Here is a 25,258-nt window from a genome sequence, read left to right as displayed (position 1 = left end):
ACAATACGCTAACTTTCAAGTTGAGCTTTTAAATATATATTCAATCTTCTTTAACATGACAAACCTGTTCCACTTTTTGGACACAAGTGGTTTAATTTTACATGAAATTAGGCTAGTAAAAACATTGTTCAATTCCTTCAGATTTTTGAGGGTCATTTGACCGAAATGTATGTGGGCATGTAGAACAGGGTGTTGTTTTTTGTCACTATAAATAAGATAGCTTGTAAAATAGCTTGTAATCTCTAGTGCTTTACTCTGATTTTGTGTACAGCATTGGTTAAATTTCATTGTAAAGATGAAAAGAACATTTTAATTTATTCACAAACATATTCGAATCACTTTAAACAAATCAGCTGTACTGGTCAAATACAATGTAATTTTGTTGTAAATGTGTCAATTCTAATGACACAAATTGTTTAACGGTATGGGAGTTAAAAAGTGAACACTTTTTGATAAAGAATAGTCACAATACCCTTTAAATTTTAATAGACTTCCATGATGAATCTGTAAAACCATTATTCAAATGGTAAGACTGGACAAAATTATTAATTTGTTTCTGAACCCTGCTAAAGGAGAACTTTTTTCTAATTGATTATATGGCCAAAAAAAAAATTGTGTTGCCCTCCCAAGCCTAAAATCTGGTAGTACAGCCGGCGGATTTTTTTTTTTTTTTTTACCAACTCAACCATTTGATACCTACTATTTCACAGTAACATGAGTGATCAATGAAGAGAGGCGTATGTATAATATTGGCTGTATTTTCTACCCAATGTTGAATATTTTAAATATTAATATTAAGACCCTTCACAATTAATTCTTAGTTTACTATTTAAAGATTTTAAAAAAGGCATGAGGTAACTTAATTATTAGTTATTTATTACTTATTATTTTCTTCATTTTGAAACAAGTTATTTGTTTGTTCAGGATTCATGATCAAAGTAAGAAAGTAGCAAATTAATGTAACAAAAATGTCATTTAACAGAGAAAATGACAGATAAAAATCAAATAATTAAATATTTTGCAATTCTCAATTTTTGATGCGGGCAGGAAATAGGACACTCAAAATCAATTGTGAAGGGCCTAACATCCATGTTGTTGGGATTGAATGAGTAAGTCCTACTATCCAATTCAAGTGCTGGCTTGGGGCACAATCTTTTTAGTGAACGTCAGGGATCCGTGAATAGGCTTTGGGGTACATGTATGATATAAAAAACATTTGTTAAAAAATTATTTAAAAAAAAAAAAACGGGCCCAGATTTTCACGATTTTGACCCGGCCGCGTAGGGCAACACAACATTTTTTTTTTTTTTTGGCCTAGTTTTTTTTAGCATAGTTTGCCTTGGAAAACTTTGAAATGTTCCATTGGGATTTGTTCAGTCTCGGCAGGAACCTTTAAGAATTGAATACCTGAGTGGAAGAAGGGCCCAACTCCAATTTTTTACAAAAATGAGTTAGATCCAGCATTTTATTGCCAGCAGATTGTTCTTCCTTGTGTGTGAAAGATGAGCCAAAATCCACTCTCTAAATAGTCTTCCACGTACACTTAATCGTGGTTTTCATGGAAGAAAGGCCCGACTCCATGGAGTTGGGCCCTTCTTCCACAAATATTGGGTTAAAGTGGAATTTTGCTCATCCATGAAATCTGCTTTTCACTACAATAAACTTTCTTGTTAACATGCTTCTATTTGTGTAATTAATGGATATTTACCAAATTTCCGTAGCTATTTATAACACATCTGCGTACGAAACTGGTAGTTGCAGTATATTAGTGGAAGAAGGGCCCAACTCCAGCTCGTATTAAGACCTGTACCGTTGCCATGGAAACATCTTTTATAATTTCGAATGTATGTAATATTGTATGTTCATGTATTAAAGGTCCTCTGAAGATGAAAACATTCTGCCTATAAAACTTGTCCAAATATTAAGTTTTTTCTTAATATCTCGAAAACAGTTTTGATGGAGTTGGGCCCTTCTTCCACTCAGGTATTCAATTGTTTTTAGATATTGGTATAGCTATGTTGTTCTTTAAAAACAGTAGTACAAAATTTACACAAAATATGCCTTACTTGAGACACTGGTTATGTAATGTGAGATGTATTATGATCAATTGACAAAGTGTTATTAGTAAAATTGCAGCACTGCTGTAATCTTCAATTTCAATTTGAGAACATATATACATAAAGATAAACACATGATTGGCTTTAGGTGTAACAATAAATCATTCTCAAAAAAACACTTTCAAATATTTTTATATAGTCATGAATTTTCATAAAAATGTCTCTTAACATATTTCAGAGCAATATATATTCATATCAGGAATCAACACTAATTACTTTTTTCCAAACTGAAGGCAAGAGGAATCTAACGAGGCAGTTTTAAAACATTTGCCATTGAGGTAACACTAAGTTGGCTGCAACATACACATCTTTCCTTATGGTCAGCCAAAATTACTTTGCTAAGTACTATGCTCTGTTGGTAGGACCAAGAACTGAGGTACACTGCAGTTCCAATAGCAGAACCTTATCTAGAATGTAATTACTCTTAACTCACTGCATATGAGAACAGACCCACTATCGAATCATAGCTGCATGAAATGGGTAAAGGCTTTTGAATTTGGTGGGTTTTACCCATATTGAATACTGCTCTCCTATTGTGTACGCCATGCTTCAAAAAGGCTGATTGGCCTGGAAGCAAAATTTGTTTTTCGTACATCATATTTGTAGCACTTGTGGCAAAATCAGTTGATTTTTCAGAAAAAAACAGAAACTATAAAAATTTACAAATATGATGTACAAAAAAAATTGCATCCTGGAACCTTTAAATTCAAAACAATCCAAGTAAAAAGTAACCCTTCCCCCTATTAAGATGTTGGTGTTGTCCAGGGAATCAGAAAATGACATTTACCCTTAGAATTTGAAATGGTGCTTATTATTTCGTATGAACTGATAACTGAACATCCCCTCATACAATGTACTAGTAGAACTGGTGTGTACATCAAGTGAATAGATAATCACAAAATGCTCAATGTAACATTCGATTCCTCTTGCCTGGAGTTGTAATAAATCTTGTTATAATACAATGATTGAGAATTGTTCTTATTTACTATTTGTGAATTAGTTTCAATAATAATAATAATGGTATATGAGGCTCAGGCTGCAACAAGGTCAAAGGTCATAATTGAGGGTGCTACAAACTAAAATGCAAAAAGACAAACTTTAAATGGATACAGATTAACAGACTTTGGTGCGAAATAAAACAATGATAAACAAATAGCACCCCCAATAAATGACCTTGTTGCAGTGAGCCAAAATTTACATACACATATCACTCAAAACAAAGAATTTCTTAACTTTCAAAAAAAAAGTTGTTCAGATCAAAGTGTGGCAATAATTGTTATTGTTTAACTATCAATATTTATCATAGTTCACATACATGTTTAGATACGGAGCATTTTTTTCAAACATAGTTCAATAAAAAGCAAGCCCAGCTGCTGAAGCAAAAAATTAATTCCAATGAAAAAGGAATTCTCTGTTTTGAGTGACATACATCAGAAAATAATATTTGCACCATCTAAGATCAAAATATCTTTAGGAAACCAAACAATAGACATGATAAATACATAAAATAATAAAACAGAAGTGTTACGTGCCGATATAAGATGCTAAATCCTATGCACATACTGTATACTTCCCATCTACAAACAACAGTAATGGAATAAATAAATATCATTATAGCAAACTAAAGCAAAAAAATAAAAATTATTCTCTCATCTATACAGATGTTGGTCAATTATATGCTGCTATAGCAACTTCCATCAAATAAATTAGTTGAATTAATCAATTTGCACTAAGATACTAAACTCAAAATGCAAAGAGAACTATGATAATAATATTAATATATCTTCAACAAATTTCAAAATATTACTGATTTTCTTTGGTACTTTTAAAAAACATCATACTAAAAGCACCAGATTTAGCAACAAACCACCTTCAGCATGCTTACACCCCCACTAGTATTCCATTACAAAAAACTCATTTCTAATGCAAAGCTAGTACTTTATGGGCCATAAGCTATTGCCATCCTTTTGTGGTTCTCTGTGTTTGCACAGCCTAATTTCATTATACAGTTTCTGCATACAAGTAAATTGTATCAAAGTAGAAATAAACCACTAAAACAGACAAAGATAGCCATCTCAAATAGGTTAAATTGATTTTTTTGGCAACAATAATCCAAATGACCTGTCCTGAGCCCTATGTGACTGAAAGACACAAAACAATGTGATAAATGCCACTGTAAAAAATTGACAGCGCTGACTACATATCCCATGCACAATGGATACTGGAGTTTCTATGCAAAACATGATGAACAGTATCCCGTTTAGTGATCTTAATTAACCCTTCATACGATCATGTAGAGTTTATTCTCAGCTCATTACCTACAAAAATTGAACAAAAATACTCAGTACTACTTGAAGATTATATAATAAGAGTATATGGACTCCGTAATTCAGCATGCACTTTGCCAATTAATACGGAGGTACATGTACATGTACACTACTTTGCCTGCATGAGCAACATATAAACACACATATACATGCGGTGTACAGACTCGGTAATAACCTCTTTTGATAAGTCTATTATAGATGTACATGTGGTTATCAGTAGCTGATATGTTTGATTCAAGCCCTTCTTGTGCACACCCTTCTTTCTGAAAGTTGATATACCCTTTCACTACCCTGTCTTTGGTCAATATGTGTATATATTTTTGTTAATATACATCACACACACTAAACAAATTAAGCTGCACTTGAGAAAATATGTACAACCAATATACAAATTATGATACACTATACAGTCGTGTAATAACATTGTGAATTATGCAAATTGTAACTGATACTTAATTGTATACTTAAGACTACATTAATTTACATTGAACTTATTGATATGTAATTTATACTTCAATTAACTCAAATTACTTCAAGAAAATCAATTCTGTATCTTGTCGAAATTTTCAGTAGCCTTATTGTTATATACTCTTGCAGTAATTACTTATATATACCACTGAAGTTTTTCAGACATTTCAGTATCAATTTTCGTTATTCCCAATTACAGTCATGAATGTAAGCATAATAACTATGAAATAGACAATTACTGATAAGATCCCATCAAGAGATGGGGATAGGAGCTGTAACATTTCAGTTGAATTATAGATGGCACCTGCAGTTTTATATGTGGTGTCTAATTTCGGGTCTCCAAAATGGCTTCATCACAGGTAAATGAACAGCAGATTCCAGTTGACATCCTTCCCTATGGAAGACATGGCCTTTAAGATTAAAATCTGACAATGGAGTGTAGACTTCAAATGGAGTCACCCATCCAGGTAATCCATGTGAAATTCACACTCCCTGTGTGAAAAATTAAGGTCATGTCTTCCATAGGGGCTGCATGGATTTCACTGCAATAACTCATTGTACTAGGCGGTTGTTGATGAGAGGCAGTTGTTACATGACATTGCTACACTCACTTTGCGTCTGTCAAAGCATATTATTTTGTCAAAGCGCAGTCATTATCCTTTCCAATAAATGCAAAGGCACACAATGTGTTTGATGCAAGTGATAGACCTGATGAATAGAGGCCCCGCATGAAATTATCGATTGGCTTCAAACAAAGGATTTGAGCCGGTGTCCTTCACCGTAGTTATGGCGGAGTGCAGTCCATTCAATCAAATGTTGTCATCAACCTATTTGATCGTAGTGCAGGGTTATGTGTGTGAGACGAACTGTCACGGTAGATTGCAATCATGCTTTTGTTGAATGCATTTGAGTAGTCCGCCATATTTACGGGATGATACGTCACATGCAAGGCCTCTATATGCAAGACATGTCACTCCATACAAACCACTGATACTGTCCCATCGGTTCTGATCAGCTTTTCATTAATCTGTGGACCCCATGAAACATTTCAAATGGCGCTCATCACTGGATTCACTGTAATTGTAATAAAGCCTGTGCTGCCAAGTTTTAAGATGTGCTCTCAAGCCTCTTATCATCTCCCAGGATCAATTAGCGCTAATAGTAATCCAAGTAAACTGCAATGTACCATAAGAATAAAACTGAATCTTGCAAGCCCTTAGCATGTGATACCTGATCATACACCAGGTTTTTCATTCAACTTGCAAAGTCTACCACACGGCTTGAAAACTAATTCTTACACTACTCAATGTGGATATCGGTGGACGGTCACAAAATGTACAGCAAATAGAATTGACTTTTGTCAAAATATTGTGTTATTAGATAACAATTACAATATGAGACATTTTAAGAAAATATTTACATAGATCTTTGGTGTTGACTTTAAAAAACATCAAAGTATAATAACTACCTTCTATTTTCACAAGATAGAAGTAAACAATTTGTTTAGAGTCAACAAGCAACACATATTACATGTAGTCAATACAATTACTGCTATGTACATAGTCAAGGTGTTACAGGAAAAACATAATTAACCCTAACCTAAAAAAAAAAACCAAAGAAATTCTACACCCTGGGTGCTTTTCTGGACCACTATTAGTACTGGAAAGCGGCAATCCCTCCTAGTAGTATTTTGTACCTGCATCTCCATTCCATTTAAAATTCTTACTCCCCCTGTAGAAACTATTTCCAAAATCTTCCACAGGGGCGTGTAGACTTTTAATGGATTGGCCCTATAGTCTGCAACAGTATTACGCCCCTCGACCTGTTGATGGCAAGTGTGTACTACTTACTTGTAAAAGGAACGATGATCCCAATTTTTAGTAATTCCTAATCCTGAAACGGATCAGAATATCAGCATTTTCTCCATCAACTTCTTACAGAAAGAAGGCACAATTTAAATTTCTTTAATTCAGTGAATTTTCGTAACCCCATGAGAACTACCTGCCTATTGGTCAAAAAGAAGTTTTCATTATCAATTGGACCAATCAACAACACTGTTAAAATAATTTCACCACACACAAATATTGGGGTGAATTATTTGCAAAGCTCCAATCTGATTGGTGATTAAAATGAATATATCATGTAATTGACCAATCAGAGGCAATGTTAGATCGGCAGGTAGTGCTCAACATTTGAGTTTATAATTTGATTATTTCACTGATCTGAGCTACTAGTTTATGTTTCATAATCATATATGCAACCTGTTTGTGTTTTATCTTGGTCACAAACAAACACCTTTACTCTCGCTGTTAATTACCAGATGTTTACCAACTATCCGCAATGCTCTTGGTCTGACCAGCAGCTTCATATCCCCCTGACCAGTGCCTTCTTACCGACGGCATCATCTGTCCCGAATCACCACCGGGAAAATACATTGCTCCAGACGGCCCATAATCCAATTCAGAATTACTGCTGGTGTTGGACTTCTGTCCCTGGCCAAACATGGAACCTGGTCCTTGCAGATATGCTGGGGAGGAATGTGCCAGTGGATGGAATATGCCCTCTGTAGGCCACTGCATAGAAGGACTGTCAAGCTTCTGTGGTTGAGGTTTAGGACTGGATGGTGGTGTGACCTCTGACCTTTGACTCCACTGCACACCGGATGATGATGTTATTGCTGCTGCTGCCGGTAGCTGGTTGGATGCAAAATCACCAGCTCCGCCTGGATTTAGAAAGGGGAAAGAAATCAAGAATTTCAATAATCACACAGGTGGGCAACTTATCCAGCAATTGAATTACCAGCTAGAAACCGAGATTTGCCGGCCACTTGCATAAAGTCTGACCAAAAACATTACAAGACTTCAGCAGCCCACTCATGGTTCAATCAGTTCAAATGTGTTCCTATTTCGACTGCTCAGTGCCAGATGTGGGTAAGCCCAGTAGCTGCCCTGTGACCATTTGGCAATTTACACACAGTATATTATAATACTCGTCTACACATGGCAGCTACACATGGCAGCTTTTGCACTTATCCACTTCTGGCACTGAGCAGTCTCTATGTTCTTCATTTAGGAATTTTTCTATTTAGTAATATTGACAACAGCTATAATTATAAACTGAAGTGAAAAATAACTTTGAAAATGTTTGTTCATGAGTATTTTTCAGTAATGTTTATGAGTATTTTTCAGTAAATATAACATTTTCGAACTGTGACATTGCTCGGAGGCGGCAAATCTAGTATAAAATAATGAAGACGGCTATGCAGACTCGACCAGTGAAGTTTTGCTTGTACAGCCCACTGAGCCGACTTTAGGCTTAAACACATGCAGTCTTCCGACACATATTTTGTACCTGACTTTTAAAATGAACTCCGCTTAATACGAGCTAAACATGCTGACCCCGGCGATCTCGTATTAACGAGTTTCCACTGTACATGGACCTGTATTTTACCAACCAACCCTGGCAAGACTAATATAAATGTGAGTGGTCCTACTGGGCTATTCCATTTAAAATCCACACACTCCCTCCCACACAGGGGGTGCAGACTCCAAATAGGAGTCACCATTAAGGTAACTCAATTTGAAATACACCCCCCCTGTGTAAAAGATTACGCTCAAGTCTTCCATAGGGAGTGTGTTGATTTTAAATGGATTACCCCAATGTCAGACATAGTGTTTTCTATCTCACATTTAGGACCATAAAAGTTCTTGACCTGTGTCACTCCTCATGGGCACTCTACATTACATTACTGCTGCATTTTCCAGCAATTAACAGAACACATAGCATACCTCCATTAAGTCAACATTGCAATATTGTTGCACATCCATTCCACAGGTAATTAGTGAGCTAAACAAATCAACAAAAACACATTTCATAAAAATGTAAGTATTAGTAAACAATTCAATCAAAGTTAAGTGAGTATAAACTTTTTGTAACAAAGCTTGCCACTGTTAGTTTTAGTCAATATGTTTAATCGAACTTTTCATAGAAACAAAATGTAGGGAAGAAAACTAAATATAAAAACTTGAATGAATGGAAGAGTTAGAAATAACTAAGATAACTCAACTCTTTTTTAGTAAGGAACACTCTGAATCACAATTCATGTGCCCTGTCAACAACAACAACAACAACAACAACAACAACAACAACAACAACAACAACAACAACAAATACATTGGTCTTCTTACAAAGAGTGTACTGTTAGTGCGAACCCTTTCATATGCACGCTTTCATTATTATATAAACAGACACATTTAATAATGATCATTCTGTTGCGTAAAAGCATGCAAGAAAAACACACATATGCGTTATTCCGAATATGTTTGTATGGAAAACCTTGTTCTGGTAGCAAATATGGCAGACCCAATAGGGTCAATAATACTGGAAAGTAGAAAAATTCCTTTGCCTGTTCCTTCTTGTTACTTACCATTGTTAACAGGACATGTTGGTGCTCTGAACCACAGCTGTGTCACTTTATCACCAATAGATGGTTCCAACTCCTATGAAAACGCAAGTTATAAATAATACACATTTTTACAACGACAAAGACACAAACCATTTTCAGTGATATCATTAGCAGTGATTACAACCAACTTTGGTAAGGCTCAAAGAAAGTATTTCTCAGAAGATCGGGTTCATAGATTTTAAAATGAGGAAGTTACCAATTCAACATAGAAAAGTACTGACCTGGCCATCACGGCTGGCTTGGATTCGCTGGTTTCCATTCCATGGATTCAGTAGGTGTCTAGTCTGATGGAAGCTGACATTAGCCCTGTGAGTAAAATAAAACACATGGAACATATATAAAACATTATTAAAAGCACATAATTATGCATGCTGAAGATACTTGCCAATATGTCTTTAACACAGGGCATCCTGCAATAATCAACAGTTTTTAAAGCATTAAACAAATTTCCTACAAACTCTCACTAAAGAATTGGTATGCACATCCTACAGAATGCTTGCCCTGAATCTGAAAATAATGTTTCTGGGTTGGTTTCTTTTCCTTCTTCTTTATTTTTTTATATTCCATATTTTTGGGGATATTGAGGCCCAAAATCATTGAAAATAAAAACTTGCAAATTTTGATGTCTATTTTTGACCAGTATCTCAGTTTCTTATAACCCTCAATACGATCATTGCTTTACATGATAATGCTAGAGACATGGAAGAAAAAGCCTTATAATTTCAACAGATATACAAACAATGCTATCTGCATTAAAAATACATATTACTGTACTATCTGCCATCGTAGTGTGATGTCAAAATTGATCGTTGTCAGGTCGATTAGTTCAAGCTATCTGTATTCGGAACCATGATCAAAATAATCACAACATAAAGTCAATGGGTTGCTAACAGGTGTGCAAACCAAGCGTGAACCAGTAACTAAGGTATGATGTATTCACTACATATTACTCTACTATATTTAGCAAAAGATATGTCCTACTTTTTAATCCATTGTACACCAAATTCTCCACCGAGTCGGCCGCTGTTATCTCTCCACTCCGCTGAACGTGGATAACAGATGTCAGAGTTCATCTTGGCGTATCCTTGGAACTGACCGCTGCCTTGTAAGGTGATGACCAGAAATACATTGCTCACAGTCTGCACAAGGGAAAAATAAGGCAAGTCTTAATGTAGACAAATTCAAGACTTATTCACACAAGCAAAAAGAATTTCAACTCACAAGTTATTTAACTTTTGTGACTCATCTTCAACACTGATGTTGAATTGCAATACTGGACGACGTACCACTACTTGGGTCACATGATCTGGATGTTGATCCCAAGAGACTTGACCCAATTAAGTAACTTTATGTAGGCTGCAGGAAAGGGGTGGTGCCCCTGGTCTTTGTTTCAAATGGACTATATAACTTTCCCGTTTCCTATGATTTTTTCTGGGCAAAATTTGCCGGTTAAAATAACATACGGCAGCTATAGCACATGTACTTGAATACTTTCTCCACTCTGCTATTCAACAAGATCCTTTCACACTCTACCAATTTGGGGCTATTTGTAACATAAACACAGAAGTGGGGTTCCGATTGGCTATTAAATCACATCATCATCACATCAGCACCTCATTCGCTGAACAAGCTGCGTAGCATCACATGACCCAGGCATGACCTAGTTCTTTTTGCGATAATCAGGAAGAGCGGTCACACAGTGCATCAAGACCTTGTTGAATAGCATAGGCTTCAATTTGTTCCTAACCTTGAACGCCTGGCCGAGAATCTTCTCATTGCCAGGTGTAGTACACCACACTCCTTGATTATAAGACATCTCAATATTCCTAGGGTCACTGCACTTTAGGATGAAATACCGACACGAGTCCGTGCTCCTGCTTCCTCCTCCTCCTTGAGCTCCAACGCTACCCGGCCGTGGTTGGTTAAATCCTTGCTGATTTACGGATCCCGGTGAGAAGTTAGCCCTGCCTCTTCCGGGTGATGACCGTTGACCGCCTGATGTCCAGCCTCCGCTGGGACTGCGGTTAGCAGGTTGGTAGAACTGCTGATGACCTTGGGGTGACCGGTTCTTATTACCAGGACTGGCACCGGGACCATTCATCCGACTGTTTGAAAACTGTACGGACTGCTGGTTCTGAAACATTACATAAGGGTTAGAAATGTTAATATCTATCTAAGAAATTATAAAGCATTGGAGAGTTCAACAAATTGTCAAGTATGTGGTGATATGAAATAATTACAAGCCACCAATCATTTTTCTCTTTTCTATTTGCATAATTTTAAAACCAAGTCTAGCAGTTTTAATATGCGCAAATTATCTCAAACTAGGCAGTTACCCGTATTTCGCGGTTTTCGGCTATCACGGTTATTGGCTTTTGCAGATCTCAAAATCAGGATGTGTCCTTTGGCTGGGATCACTTTCCTCACAGCTGAGCTAAATTGCAGCTTTTTGTTTTTTAACCTCACTTTCGCCCTCAATTTGAAATTTGACCTGACCTTTGACCACGGATGACCTAACAAACGCAGACCTGAGCTTCCTTGGCCAAAGTTACACCCACCCACAAAGTTTGAGCTCCATTATATGAGCAATTTGAAATTTTTACGTTTTTTGACCTATGACCTCTTAACCGTACGTCTGACAAAAAGGTCACCATGGAAACTTTTGTATGTTAGTCTAAGATCCACCCACCTACCAAGTTTGAGCTCCATAGGGCAATTTGAAATGTCTCGAGAAGAAAGGCGGACAGACAAACAAACAGATTCTGGTGAATTATAGTAAGAATCGTTCTCATCGCTGGAATAATAAAAAAAAGTCAAGAAAGGATCCAGTGGGAGGAATAAAAGCTACAACAGCAACATAATATTCTATATGCTTAAATGCACACACATCATGTTATCAACTTTTCAAATACCATCCAAAATATTACAAATCATTATTCTAATTTTATTCAGCTAAGAGAAGATCCCAAGAGTGGATCATGATTCACTGAGTCCAAGAAATTGCAAATAATTTGCTAGCGTATGAACACAGCATGATGCCCAGCAGGTATCACTTACTAACTGAACTCAACTCTGGATATTGTTATGTGTGGTAAGGCAGAATCTTGATTTCAGTTTTTCAGTACTTTTTTTGTTATTTGAATAACTCTGATCGCCTGTTTATGTTTTGAATTGTGGATCAATAGTCAGAAAATGACCAAAGAGATAGAAAACAACTTACTAAAATCATCTTGAAAGTTGAATCCCCATTGATTCAGGTACTAGTATAACACCTCTTTTATCAGCTCAAAGATACAGTTTTGTGAAAGGAACACACACAAGAAGACAGGGATGTAATTTGATATAAACACTAAATGCAGCTTTTTGTGCTGTATACTGGGATTCTAACAGTATCATCTCTATTAATGGTTAACCTACCTGCTGACTAAATCTGCCACCAATGTTGGACCTTGGTGGACTATTGAAATGTTCCACAGCTGAAAAGACAAAAAACATTCATTAGAAATATTATCTTAGATATGACTAAACACTATCTTTATAACTGAATTACTACTTCCTACTTTTTATCCCCCTGCCCAGCTCAATCTTATGTGAGCCACCTATGAAGGTTATTTCAGCTTGAATATATGCCACAACTTATCATTTTAAAGAATGTCATAATATTCAACTGCAACACAAATTGGATGCAAAATTTTCTTCAGATATCCAGAGTGCATTAGATTAAAAACACGGGTTGTGGTTTCTATTGCTTTGTTTTTTTAAACTCTATTGCTAGCAATCAATCATGTCACAAATATGCAAATTTTTAGTTGATTTGTTTTTCTCACCCAATTGAAGCCATTCCTTACCTACAGGTCTTGGTCTCTGTCCCACACCCACAGGCTGCTGAAGGCCTACTGCCTGCTCCTCATTACTTAACACCTTCAAGATGGCATTGAGTACACCCTAAATAGATACAAATTCAATATATAGAATGAAAGAAAAATGCTTTAACATTTACAAATAAGCTATGGCATAGAAGATGCAATCATGACTCATTTTACAAACCTTTTATGATTTTATACAAATATACTGTAACTTTTGAAGAAAATTGCAAGGAAAATAGCAACATTATCTACTATCCTTTCAAAATGCAAGTTGAAGTCAATTTCTCAAAGCCCTAACCCTGAAGAACACCACTAAATGTGACCTAAAAACATATCTGCAGTCAACTAGGGGGTCCACATTTAAATAGTAATGCTGTAGCAATGTTTTATTACTTGATCTGTGTTTTTAATGACTTCAAATAAAATTTATATCACCATTTGTTTATAACATTCAATATTGCCAGTCCCCAAGAGCATATTACTGTCCCAAATGAAAAGTCCAAATCACCCCTTCACCTTGTAATATCACACTTGAGTCAACTGCATCCCTTAGGGGTAGTGTTAATACACAGTTTTGTTTTTAATTAAAAAGCACCTGGTAAAGTATACAGTTTATTCCATTGTAAATTTTAAAAAGACTTGACTACCATTACAAGTTGCATCCTACTCTCACCTCGTCTGCTTGAGACCATGGTTTGGCTGGTGTACGCATTCTTCTCAGGAACAATGTGTGCCACTTTTGTCTCAGCTGTAAGGCTATGCTAGCAATCTGTGCAAGAAAACATGAAGGCAGAAACAAGAGAGTAATATATGTGGGTTTGTCTGTCTGTCGGTCTTACACGTGAATGATGAGTTTGGCAAAAACAATTTCCCAGCTGCATGCAAATAATGGTACAATTCTGGCTTACCCTGTGCACCCTGTATTTTAGGTACAATTCTGGTTTACCCTGTGCACCCTGCGTTTTAGGTACAATTCTGGTTTACCCTGCACACCCTGTGTTTTAGGGTTAGGATTAGGGTTGTACTTGTGCACAGGGTATACCAGAATTATTCCCAAATAAAACTGAAAGCCTTATTAAGAATGCACTGTGGTCTATACAGCATTATCCTCTGCATTGATTTTACTAAATTTGGATAGTGGGAATCAAAGTCTGATATGATGGAACATTTTAAAATACAGTCAGTAAGTCAATCTTAGATTGACTTGCAAGAAGTTGGAAGCACCTCTGCTGCATTTCTGTTTCTAACCTCCAAAACCATTGGGGTCATTCCCTTTGGAACATATAACCTGAATATCCCACACAGGGAGTGTATATTTCAAATGGAGTCACCCATTCAGGTAACCCCATTTGAGATTCACACTCCCTGTGTGGACGACATGAAAGGACCACTGTTCTGTACTCACTGCAGGATCAGCCTTGAGAACCAACCACTCATCCAGTTTAAGTATCGCCTTCTGTGTCATTTCCTCCTCTTCCTCTTCACTACTGCTATCCTTATCCTTGAAAACCATGGTTGGGTTGGAGGGTTGTGTCAGCGCATCAAGAGCTAGGCGTGATGGACCAGCAAACAGCGCCACCGTTATGGGAGTGATGACGGTCACGCATCGCACACTTGTGTAATGGTTCGACCTGAAAAATATATGGTTTAATGAACATTTTATTTAAAAATACAGCTGTTCACAATATGATATAGAGGTTTACAATAAGCTGAAACCTCTTATAATGAATAAATGTGAGTAAATCTATAATGAATAAATGTGAGTAAATCTAAGAAGCTCCATCCTGACCCTCGTCTTCCCTGCTCAGTTAGATCCGGAGATCTTTTGGTATAGCAAGATGCAAACTAAACACATCAAAAGAAATAAGTCCCCCTCTGAAAATTTTGTCATAACATCGTAAAGTAAAACTTTGTACCAATAAAACTTACTTAGAAATAATTATTTGATTGTTTACTAAGTGTTTTGTGAAAATGAAAGATGTCCATGACTTCATGGCTGAATGAACCCAAATTGAAGACAAAAACTGCCCTTTCCAAAAGTCACGAAGTAGGCCTATAAGGAATGGAACTGGCCATCTTACAACTCACTGTGCTGAACTCTGCACCAAGGGGATTTGCATGGCTGAATGATCAAGAATTGATACACATTACAGTAAATGTTCACTTGGTGAGGATTTTAAACTGCACTCAAACACACAGGGTTTTCATTAGTAACAAGCCATGAATCAACTTTTGTGACCAGCATAGGCCTACTTTGTGACTTTTGAAAAGGGCAGTTTTTGCCTTCAATTTAGGCTCATTCAGCCCTGAAGTCATAGAAATCTCTCATTTTCACAAAGCACTTCGTAAACAGTCATTTAATTATTTCAAAGTTAGTTTTATTGGTACAAAATGAAACCTTACAATGTTATGACGACATGTTCAGAGGGGGACTTATTTCTTTTGATGTGTTTACTATATGTACATAATCACATTGCAGTTATGCATCAGTATATGTATCACCACTTCCAGATGTTATATAATTTCCTTGGTCTCCCAACCTCGCAGTTCAAATTCCAAGATCTAGTCTTGTTAGTCATGAATAGTCCTTCATTCCATCAACAACCCGCACATGAAATGCACTCCCATCTCACATCCCAGGAATTGTGAAACGGGCCCGCTTCAAAAAGGCTGGTCAACACTTAACAGCTATCTAGGTGCCAACCTGTCAGCTTTACCATAATGACAAAAGATGTTAATCTCTTTATATGCCTTGACATAAAAAAATTAATTAATAAAAAAAATGGTCATCTTACCTTGTCATTTCCTCATAGAGGAGCCAGTCAGTAGGCAAACTCTGTACTGTTTGGAAGTGATTCTCTCCTACGGTAAGCTTGTTGGTAGCATTCTCATGCATCACTGAGTTGGGGTGGAACCTCACTTTCTTCTCAGTCCTATCATACAGATAGATTCATATCAATAATGAGGTGAAAATGAGTTCAGACATATGACAATAGAAAAACTAAGAACAACAACAACATCAACACATACATCAAGAGGGTACAATAATTAATGCATCATCAGAGCTCATCAGGGCACACTGTTAAAAGCTACATAAAGTGGTCCTATTTCAATTATTATGAACCCTCCCAGTTCACACTGGGCATGGTGGCCTAGCAGTAAAGACTCCAACTCATAATCAGAGAGTTAAGAGTCCCAGCGGTGGTTCTATATCGTGCTGTGCCCTTAGACAAGGCTTGTAACTGGTATTGTCTCTCTCTGTATAAATGGGTACTGGCTTAATGCTGTGTAGGTAAACAAACTTGTTGTGCTGGACCCCCCCTCCCCACCAGCATTATACAGTGCAATCTGGTCCCAAGTTGCTTGAAGAGAGATGGTCTCTCTGTCCTTTACCCCTACCAACTACCCACCCTTACTTACTGTGTAGTGAGTTGATTCCTATTCCTGTCAACTTTGATGATATTTGGATACATGCCAGCACACATTGCAGCCTTTACTACAGCCCAGTTCTCAGAGTTGGTATTCAGGTCTCGGATATCACCAGGTCCTCTGGCTCGCACAAAACCGGAAGCTCTCAGCTGACCTAATAATTGGGTTCTAGAAAATAAAAAAAAAAAAAAATTCTTTTAACTTGGCAAAATGATAAATAAACAAACTATACTTCCATGATTTCCTTGAGCAATTCACCCAATATATAAAGGGTATGGAATGCAACAATATATAATTTTAACGAGGTTAGGACTATTTGACAGCTTGATATCAAATGACCTCGTTATCGCAATGTGTGCCCTCTGACATCATCATGAGGTTCTTATGATACACCTTTCGTTCAAGTTTAATTGATATAAAAACTTTTCATATAAGACAAAACAGTAAGCTACTCCTGCTTTCCTTTTTGTACAAATTCTGCACAAGAAACACAATTTTATGTTTACTGAACCAAACACTCTCTCTGTAAAACAGTATTAAACTCACTTTTTCAGAAAACAAAACTTATTTAAAGGCAGTATCAGTGATTTTGTAAATCAGACAATCAAATAAAAAAATTGTTTTAAACACAGATATTTGAATCTTTGTAAAGTGCATGTGCCATAGAAGTAGTGATGCAACAGGATTAATCACCATAGCAATAAATAAAAAATAAATTCAGACCCTACCCCTACCTCATGCCAACTATCATCTCCAAGGTAGCCTGCGAGAGAAAATTGCGTTGACAGAACACCTTCTCCCAGCCATCACTCCGTGCTCGTTGCCATGCCTGGAATGCTCTGAGCAACGCCATGTGATCACTGAAGGTATTGGAAGAATACTTCTTGCGCACACCTAGTGAGACTCTCTTCTGAGATGGATGGTTTGGAAGAATAACTGAAACATAATTTTTAAGGTATGGTAAAGTATTATTTTCTATTATGTCATAAATTATGATGCAGTATTCAGCATATGCAGTATATTTAATACATCCCTCCAAGTATTGAGTTCAATTGCTTCAGCGGTTTGGATATTCCCACCTGTAATACTCCCCTATTGTTATTGAAACATGTTTCCATAAATTTCTTCAGTGCAAAATTCATTAGGACTTAGAGCAACTTACATGGATCTCTGTATGCTAGGCCACACACTATTGTCAGCACTGGATCAAGGCACTTGAGTACGATAGAGTAGAGTACCATCTTCCCTAGACGAGGTTCTACAGGCAAGTCAGCTAAATGTTGTCCCAATTCTGTCAGATCTTCCCATTGGTCCATGCAATCAATGGCCTGAAACATGACAAAAGTCAAATAACATTTACATTATAATACGTTTCAATTTCGTTTGTAGTAACCTTTATTTTTGTACAGGTATTGAATGTCGTACATTGACAGGTTCACCTACTGCACACTATGCAGTTATTAGGTTAATACTCAATTCTGTTACCTATTTCGGACAATGGTCAAGGCCAATGCTCTTTGACCTTTTCCCTACACTTAGGTGTAATATGAAATCTATTTTAAAATAACTTTGCAAAAGCATTTTTAGCCAATATTTTCAAGTACCTTAAGTTTAAGGAACATTGAGCCGAGAGATAATCCACCATTTATATGTTTCTATTTGTATTGGGCAACGGTTCAATTCATGGTGTGAAATGCATTGATCAATTACCGACTTGTGAACTAGTGAAATTATCAGATTGTGTAAGTGGTAAGTAAAAATTGGACAAAACACTTGGCTGTTTCAGCATTGTTCCTGAAGGATGTGTTTCTCACCTTGAGGAGTTGCACTGCATTCCTGACAACAAGAAATGCTGGCGGGTCTGGTGCCTTAGCTAGGAAGTCTGCAATGGGTGAGTCTGGTGGTGCTAATAGCTTACTGTGTAAGCACAGCTCCTACAAAAGTCAAAACATATGTGTTATTCTTAGCAAAGATTTAAACTGTGCAATACTGTCTATGAGATTAAATTTGTAGCAAACCATTATTATGAAACAATTTTAAGGATTCAGTTTTTTCTTCATATTATATTAGGGTCACTGTAATGCATATCAAATTCCTTTCACCAGGGGTACGGTAAGGATCTAGACTTTTGCATGATCGTGTTATTCGTTGCCAGAAATGCATTTGTTTTGACATACAGGCCTATTGGCCTTTTTTTTTTTGCGTTTTGGCTAAAAATCAGCTGAAAATTGTACAAAATATGTTTCACTTTCAGGTTCAAATTCAATATTACAGTAGAACTGTTATTTAACAAATAAGTTTGTTATATTCTTGCATCAAAATGTTTTTACAGATACAATATCGTCCTATATTTACCGATAAATCATTACACCATATTGTGACATGGGCTCCGCCATTTTGAGAATTGAATAGACCACGACTGTATCTTGGCCTATTCAGTTGAAATTCATACACCCCTATGGAAGGTATGACCTTAGTCTTCTACACAGAGAGCCTGAATTTCAAATGGGACTACCTGAATGGGTGACTCCATGTGAAATTTACACTCCCTGTTTGGGAGATTAAGATCATGTCTTCCATAGGTGGGTGTATATATTTCAAATGGAATAATCTAATACTTGCATTTATGATTTTTGCAAATTTCTATGTTGCCTAACAATTCATATCTCCGTACCTGTAACGGAACCCTGAGGATTTCAGGCGTCTGGAACGGAGGTAAACTGTTGAAGCGTATGCGACTCATCATGTGGAAGCACATCCCTGGTCGACAACGCCCAGCCCTGGCCAGGAGAGAATAAAGTCATTATTAAACAAGATGATATTTTCATCAAAAATACAGGTACACAGTTAAAGCAAATGCTTTTAAAACCCCTTGATTGTTCCACCAAAACAAACTAGCAAACCTGCAGGGGCTTGAAGTTAATAATAGCTCTTGAAGTTTATAATGTCTAGCTCTTTACGTGAACTATAAGGCACCCCACAACAAGTAATATCCTGCACTACATGCTACGCCTTGTCTACTACTGTATATACTTAATATAGTTTAAGTTGAATAAATAAATGTTAGGAGAGAATAAAGTCATTATTAAACAAGATGATATTTTCATCAAAAATACAGGTACACAGTTAAAGCAAATGCTTTTAAAACCCCTTGATTGTATTCCACCAAAACAAACTAGCAAACCTGCAGGGGCTTGAAGTTAATAATAGCTCTTGAAGTCTACAATGTCTAGCTCTTTACGTGAACTATAAGGCACCCCACAACAAGTAATATCCTGCACTACATGCTACGCCTTGTCTACTACTGTATATACTTAATATAGTTTAAGTTGAATAAATAAATGTGTGCAAAGAGCAGGGCAAGTAAAATATCAAGTTGGGCAAGTAGGTTTCTAATTGGACTCTCCCAACGGGCAAGTGGAAATGGTCAAATTCTGCATAGCCTGTTTTAAGTACAGATGAGAAGCTTTGGCTAAACCAGGAATACTTTTGGTTTATTATACCATATTTACCTTCCTTTCCTTTGCTTTGCACTGGCTTTACTGATCCATGTGCTTTTAAGCATTGAAATAGAAGCCAAGGCATCAAATGTTTTCTGTAAAAAAAGAATCAAAGAATGTGATTTTGTCATACCTTGAAGGAAACATGTGTTGCTTCATCCAGTGACTCATTACACTTGGTTTCAAAGAAGAACGGCAGTCCCTTGCTCAGATTGATGTGAGCACCCTGTTAATGAGCGATATACTGGCGAGCTTTGTGTTCCCTTCAAAGCGCCGCTCTTGATATGTATTCGCCAATCAGATTATCGGTTTCTTGTTGTGATTGACAATTGAATCAGCCAATCAGAACCTTACTTTCGTGTTTACGCTGTGCACGCTCTCAAAATGTACACAACTGGCGCTCTTCTCTGCCAGTTACTGTAACTGAGTCATTTCAAATATATCTAAATAATCATCTGATAAACTGATGCAGCCGACAACACTTTTCAGCTATTTACGCAAACAATTAACATTGACTGTAATCATGTAATTTGACCATTGATGAATATCCAAAAAATACTTTCCAATAGAGTAAACATAGTACCCACACAAATCACATTCAACAAGATTAGTCCAATAGTCAATGTTATATCCACTGCTTCCTCATTACAGATTTTGGTAACAAGGGAAAGATTGATTTTTTACATGACCCATGTGAAATATTAGGGCTGCAAATTGTTTGGATTTTGTAGGCTAAGGTTTACCCATTTCATATTCTATATTAACTTCCAATTACTTCAAAATGTGCATGTTTTACCATGAGACAAAAATCAATTATTGATGACTACATTCGAAATCTACACCCCTGTGTGGGAGATTAAGATCATGTCTTCCATAGGGGGCAGGGTTCACAGATTGCTCTCAAATAACCGGGTCCACTTTTTAAGCTGGACCCTGGTCCACTTTTTAAGCTGGACCCATTCAGATCCCATTTAGTTGAAATTTGCGGGTCCCAAGCTGATTTTTGTGGCTCCAAATTGCACTTATGCATCAGATGTACGGAAGGCGGAACACCCGGAAATGCCATCTTCACTCACTCATTACTATACTGGCGCGCATGAAGTATGTCGAATTCGGCAACCAAAACCTATCCAAGTCGAGCCGAATTATTGGATAAAAGACGACTTACCGCGATCGGCTACTATTCTCAATAAAACTACAATTACTACCAAATAATATTGCACTACTTTAATCATCCAAATTATTTGTTATTTTGCTATATTTGCTCAGTTGAAAATACATCTACCGCAAAAACGTGTTTTCGTAATTGTCACCAGGAAATGTACCACCTACTCAGCTCAGTCGGTTCACAGCATATTTTTTAACAACTTTTCATTCATAAATTACATACAATTACTAAAATCGCTGCTACATGATACACAGTGCTATTTTTATATTTTTAATATATATTTGCTATTTGTACCTAAGTGTCTTTTAGTTCCAGAGTTTGTAATTTTGAATGTATTTTAATATATAATATTTATTATTTTTGTAAATTGTTAACCATTTTGATGTATTTTGTTTGACCCTGGGCACCCATGAAAAACAGTGTTCACACTGATTGGGTTTCCCAGGCAAAATAAGATCTAATAAATAAATAAATAAATAAATAAACAGTGTGGGCTCACTCATCGCTATTTCATGCACAGATGTTTGATTAGTGATACAAGGGAAACTGTAGAAGAAGATCGTGCAAATATTACGTTACAATAATGTCGCCAATGCTATTTACCAAGTTTACAATATTTCTTGGATGGGATTTTTACCGGGTCCAAGCACAGCCTGCTGGACCCATTCAGGTTATGTAATCTTACTTTTTCCGGGTCCAGTGAGTACAAAAAGCGTCCTGGACGCGAAAACACGAAAAAATGTGAACCCTGATAGGGGGTGTATGGATTTCAACTGGAATAACCTGTATCCTTACCTCCTTGACTTTGCCTGAGTCAATGACAAACACCACATCATTGATGGTCACACTTGTCTCAGCAATGTTGGTAGACAGGATCTGAACAGAGGTAATGGAATTAAATAGGGGTGTGATTCAGTGTGAAATTGGGCTAAAATACCCCAAAAATGGGCTGAAAATCAATAACTGCATAAATTTTGGACACAAAAAATCCTGAAATCAGGACAAATCCTGAAGAATCACACCCCTGAATTAAAATATTGTCAGTAAAAAGTACTTGTAATATCATATATTTTAACTCTCGCCACACAGGTGTCGACTGCAGACAACAAGTTTCATTTTTGTTTAAATTCAAAAAATTCAGAATTGTAAACTCTCATGACCATATTTAGAATCAGCATGAAAACTGCATTAAAATGAGTACAAACAAGCCTAGTATTGTTTCATTGGTTGTGTGTATTACCACAAAAATCACATGACCTATTCACAAACCTTCACCCACATGCTATGCTATGGTTGATTTCTCGAACTGCTACAAATGCTAGCTTGATAGAGTCGGAGTTCTCCATGGCATACTCTTTGAAGTAAACACACCAGCTAAATACATTTACTGCAAATATTTTTTACTTATCACTCACAACTTTTCTACTCCCTCTTGGTGTAGTTTGGAAGACTTTCTTTTGGTCAGAGCTTTGCATAGCTGAGTGTAAGGTATAGATCCTGTAAGTGTTGCTATCACTGAATTTCCTCTCGTCATTCAGTAACTTGTCGCGTAATGTCACTATGTCATCATAGCCTGGCAGAAACACTAATATTGCACCTGTTGGATCAAAATATTTATAAAAAAAATATATTGAAGGCAAGATTTAAAAAAAATATAAACAGCATTATTGTGATGTGTAATTAATGTGTGGAAGATTACGGACATGTCTTTTGATGGGAGTGTATGGATTTTAACTGAAATAGCCCAATTCTGTAGCTAACTTTTCAGCTTTAACCCCATGAGATTTGCCGATTGGCCGAAATGAATATTGTGTCCAATTTTGAACCAATCAAAGAGGGTATTAATAAGATCATCTGCAAATGCAAGTTTGGCCATAAATAGTTTAAACCCTAGTCATAATTGGTAATTGAAATGAGCATTTCAAGTTATCAACCAATCTGAAATGCTGTAAGATGACCAGTAGTGTGGTGGTGGGTGGTGGTGGTGGGGGTGGGGGGGGGGGGTTAAAGGAAAACACATGTGGGACCTCAATTTTCTTGCAAGATGTCACAAATATAAGTTGAAGAGCTAATATCAGCTCCAGAACTACCCTCTTATCTTTAATAAATCAAACATGATGGCAAGATGGTGGCATGGTAGGGAAAAAAGTACGAAATCCAGGAAGCTCATTCCCGAAAAATATTAGCATTCGGACGGAAATTTCGCTTTCCAAAACAACAAAATGTGTACCGTAAGAAATTATAGGAAATGTGGGCAAATGTGACTCATCTTCGTGTTAAAAGGATATTTTCCCCTAGTCAATAAGTCTTTCTTGCTGATATCTGAGTAATAACTTGCCTTCTTGTGAGTTGTCACAGATGTATGTCAATAGAGCTAAAACCAAGTCTAGATCTACTCTCTCATCATCAAAGCTATGATGGTAGGCCTGTAGCAATTCCTTATCTTCCTCACTGATCTCATTACTGTGTTGCTTCACCAAATCATTCATTTCTGCTTATTTTACATACCTTCTTGTGAGTTGTCACAGATGTACGTCAAGAGAGCTAAAACCAAGTCTAGATCCACTCTCTCATCATCAAAGCTATGATGGTAGGCCTGTAGCAATTCCTTATCTTCCTCACTGATCTCATTACTGTGTTGCTTCACCAAATCATTCATTTCTGCTTATTTTACATACCTTCTTGTGAGTTGTCACAGATGTACGTCAAGAGAGCTAAAACCAAGTCTAGATCTACTCTCTCATCATCAAAGCTATGATGGTAGGCCTGTAGCAATTCCTTATCTTCCTCACTGATCTCATTACTGTGTTGTTTCACCAAATCAGCATCATCTGTTGGATTGCTCTGAATCGCAGCACTGCAGTTTTATATGGAGTGGTATAAGAAATCAGGGATGAGCACAATTAAGAACCAAATTTGTGTTAACTTCAAATCTCATCAAAGATATACTTTTGTCATAAACACTAGTTATTGCTGGTATAAACCAGCCTACCTGCCTGCCCATATGTGGTAATCTACTGAAACATCCTCTAAAATTGAAAAGAAACCACCAATGCAGAGATGCCAACATTTACATTCAGCAATTAGGGAGGTTTTACACAACAATCAATGAGGTTTTCAAAATTACATGCAACCTAGAGGGTACAGAACCTTCCTAAATCAAGGAGGTTATCAAATTTGTTTGTAGGAATGTACAAAAAAAAATTAATTTCAGGGAGCCTCTGTGAGATTCAGGGAGGGTTGACTTCTCTGCTAATGACACAAGAGGAAACAAAGGATAAATATACAGCAATATACTACTACGTCTGATGAAGATATTTAATCCATTCCATCCAAATATTATGTAAGTACTTATTCCAAATTATCTCATGGGGATATAATAACTTCTTCAGAGCAACATTATACTTCTACTTACATGTGAGCTTCTAAGAGTTCAACCGCTTCTGTTTGTTGGAACTTCCTGGCCATGTCCAGTGCAGTCCTGTGAATATATATATTTATCCTTTAGTTGATAACAATTCTGTAATCTCATTGGTCAAACACCACTTGGATAAAAATCTGTATTACCTGCATACTCCTCATTAATATACAGGTAGGTAATATTTACCTGCATAGTCATAACATGAGCGCGTCTGCGTTTTATGACTCACGCGATATCATAAGCCTCGCGCGCATACTTCACGAGTGGAATGGCTGCACCGTTCAAGCACTGTGTCAATAAGTCAACATTGGATTAGATAACAATCACCAATGATTTCTGGATCTGGATTGGTTAATATAGGCAGGTACCTGCCTCTAAACAGTCCATAATTTATCAAATTTAAATGGCCTTTTTTCCTTTTCCTCTATCAAAATAAATACATATTCAGGGTTGGCCAATCAAATAATTTTTTTTAAAGTTTTGAACAAGTTCATCTG

The 25,258-nt window shown here is 36.6% G+C and overlaps 1 protein-coding gene across 1 annotated transcript in view; it reads right to left on the bottom strand.

Annotated features, from left to right (window-relative positions):
- Window positions 1–3,399: 3,399 nt before the first annotated feature.
- Window positions 3,400–25,258, bottom strand: part of LOC140159092 (3'-5' RNA helicase YTHDC2-like) — a 35,852-nt gene continuing 13,993 nt past the window's right edge. The window contains exons 13-32 of the mRNA XM_072182436.1: window positions 24,756–24,821; window positions 24,019–24,197; window positions 22,756–22,937; window positions 22,136–22,216; window positions 20,185–20,267; window positions 19,347–19,452; window positions 18,487–18,606; window positions 17,835–18,000; window positions 17,407–17,608; window positions 16,664–16,840; window positions 16,039–16,176; window positions 14,649–14,874; window positions 13,917–14,012; window positions 13,226–13,322; window positions 12,795–12,853; window positions 11,125–11,511; window positions 10,359–10,516; window positions 9,599–9,683; window positions 9,339–9,411; window positions 3,400–7,634 (exon numbers count right to left, since the gene is read on the bottom strand). Of these exons, the coding sequence (XP_072038537.1) occupies window positions 7,237–7,634; window positions 9,339–9,411; window positions 9,599–9,683; window positions 10,359–10,516; window positions 11,125–11,511; window positions 12,795–12,853; window positions 13,226–13,322; window positions 13,917–14,012; window positions 14,649–14,874; window positions 16,039–16,176; window positions 16,664–16,840; window positions 17,407–17,608; window positions 17,835–18,000; window positions 18,487–18,606; window positions 19,347–19,452; window positions 20,185–20,267; window positions 22,136–22,216; window positions 22,756–22,937; window positions 24,019–24,197; window positions 24,756–24,821 (3,079 nt within the window). The 3' untranslated portion in view covers window positions 3,400–7,236. The remainder of the gene's footprint in view (window positions 7,635–9,338; window positions 9,412–9,598; window positions 9,684–10,358; window positions 10,517–11,124; window positions 11,512–12,794; window positions 12,854–13,225; window positions 13,323–13,916; window positions 14,013–14,648; window positions 14,875–16,038; window positions 16,177–16,663; window positions 16,841–17,406; window positions 17,609–17,834; window positions 18,001–18,486; window positions 18,607–19,346; window positions 19,453–20,184; window positions 20,268–22,135; window positions 22,217–22,755; window positions 22,938–24,018; window positions 24,198–24,755; window positions 24,822–25,258) is intronic.

Source organism: Amphiura filiformis, chromosome 8 (assembly GCF_039555335.1).
Source record: "Amphiura filiformis chromosome 8, Afil_fr2py, whole genome shotgun sequence".
Classification (NCBI taxonomy): domain Eukaryota; kingdom Metazoa; phylum Echinodermata; class Ophiuroidea; order Amphilepidida; family Amphiuridae; genus Amphiura; species Amphiura filiformis.
This window is presented reverse-complemented; position numbering and strand designations above follow the sequence as displayed.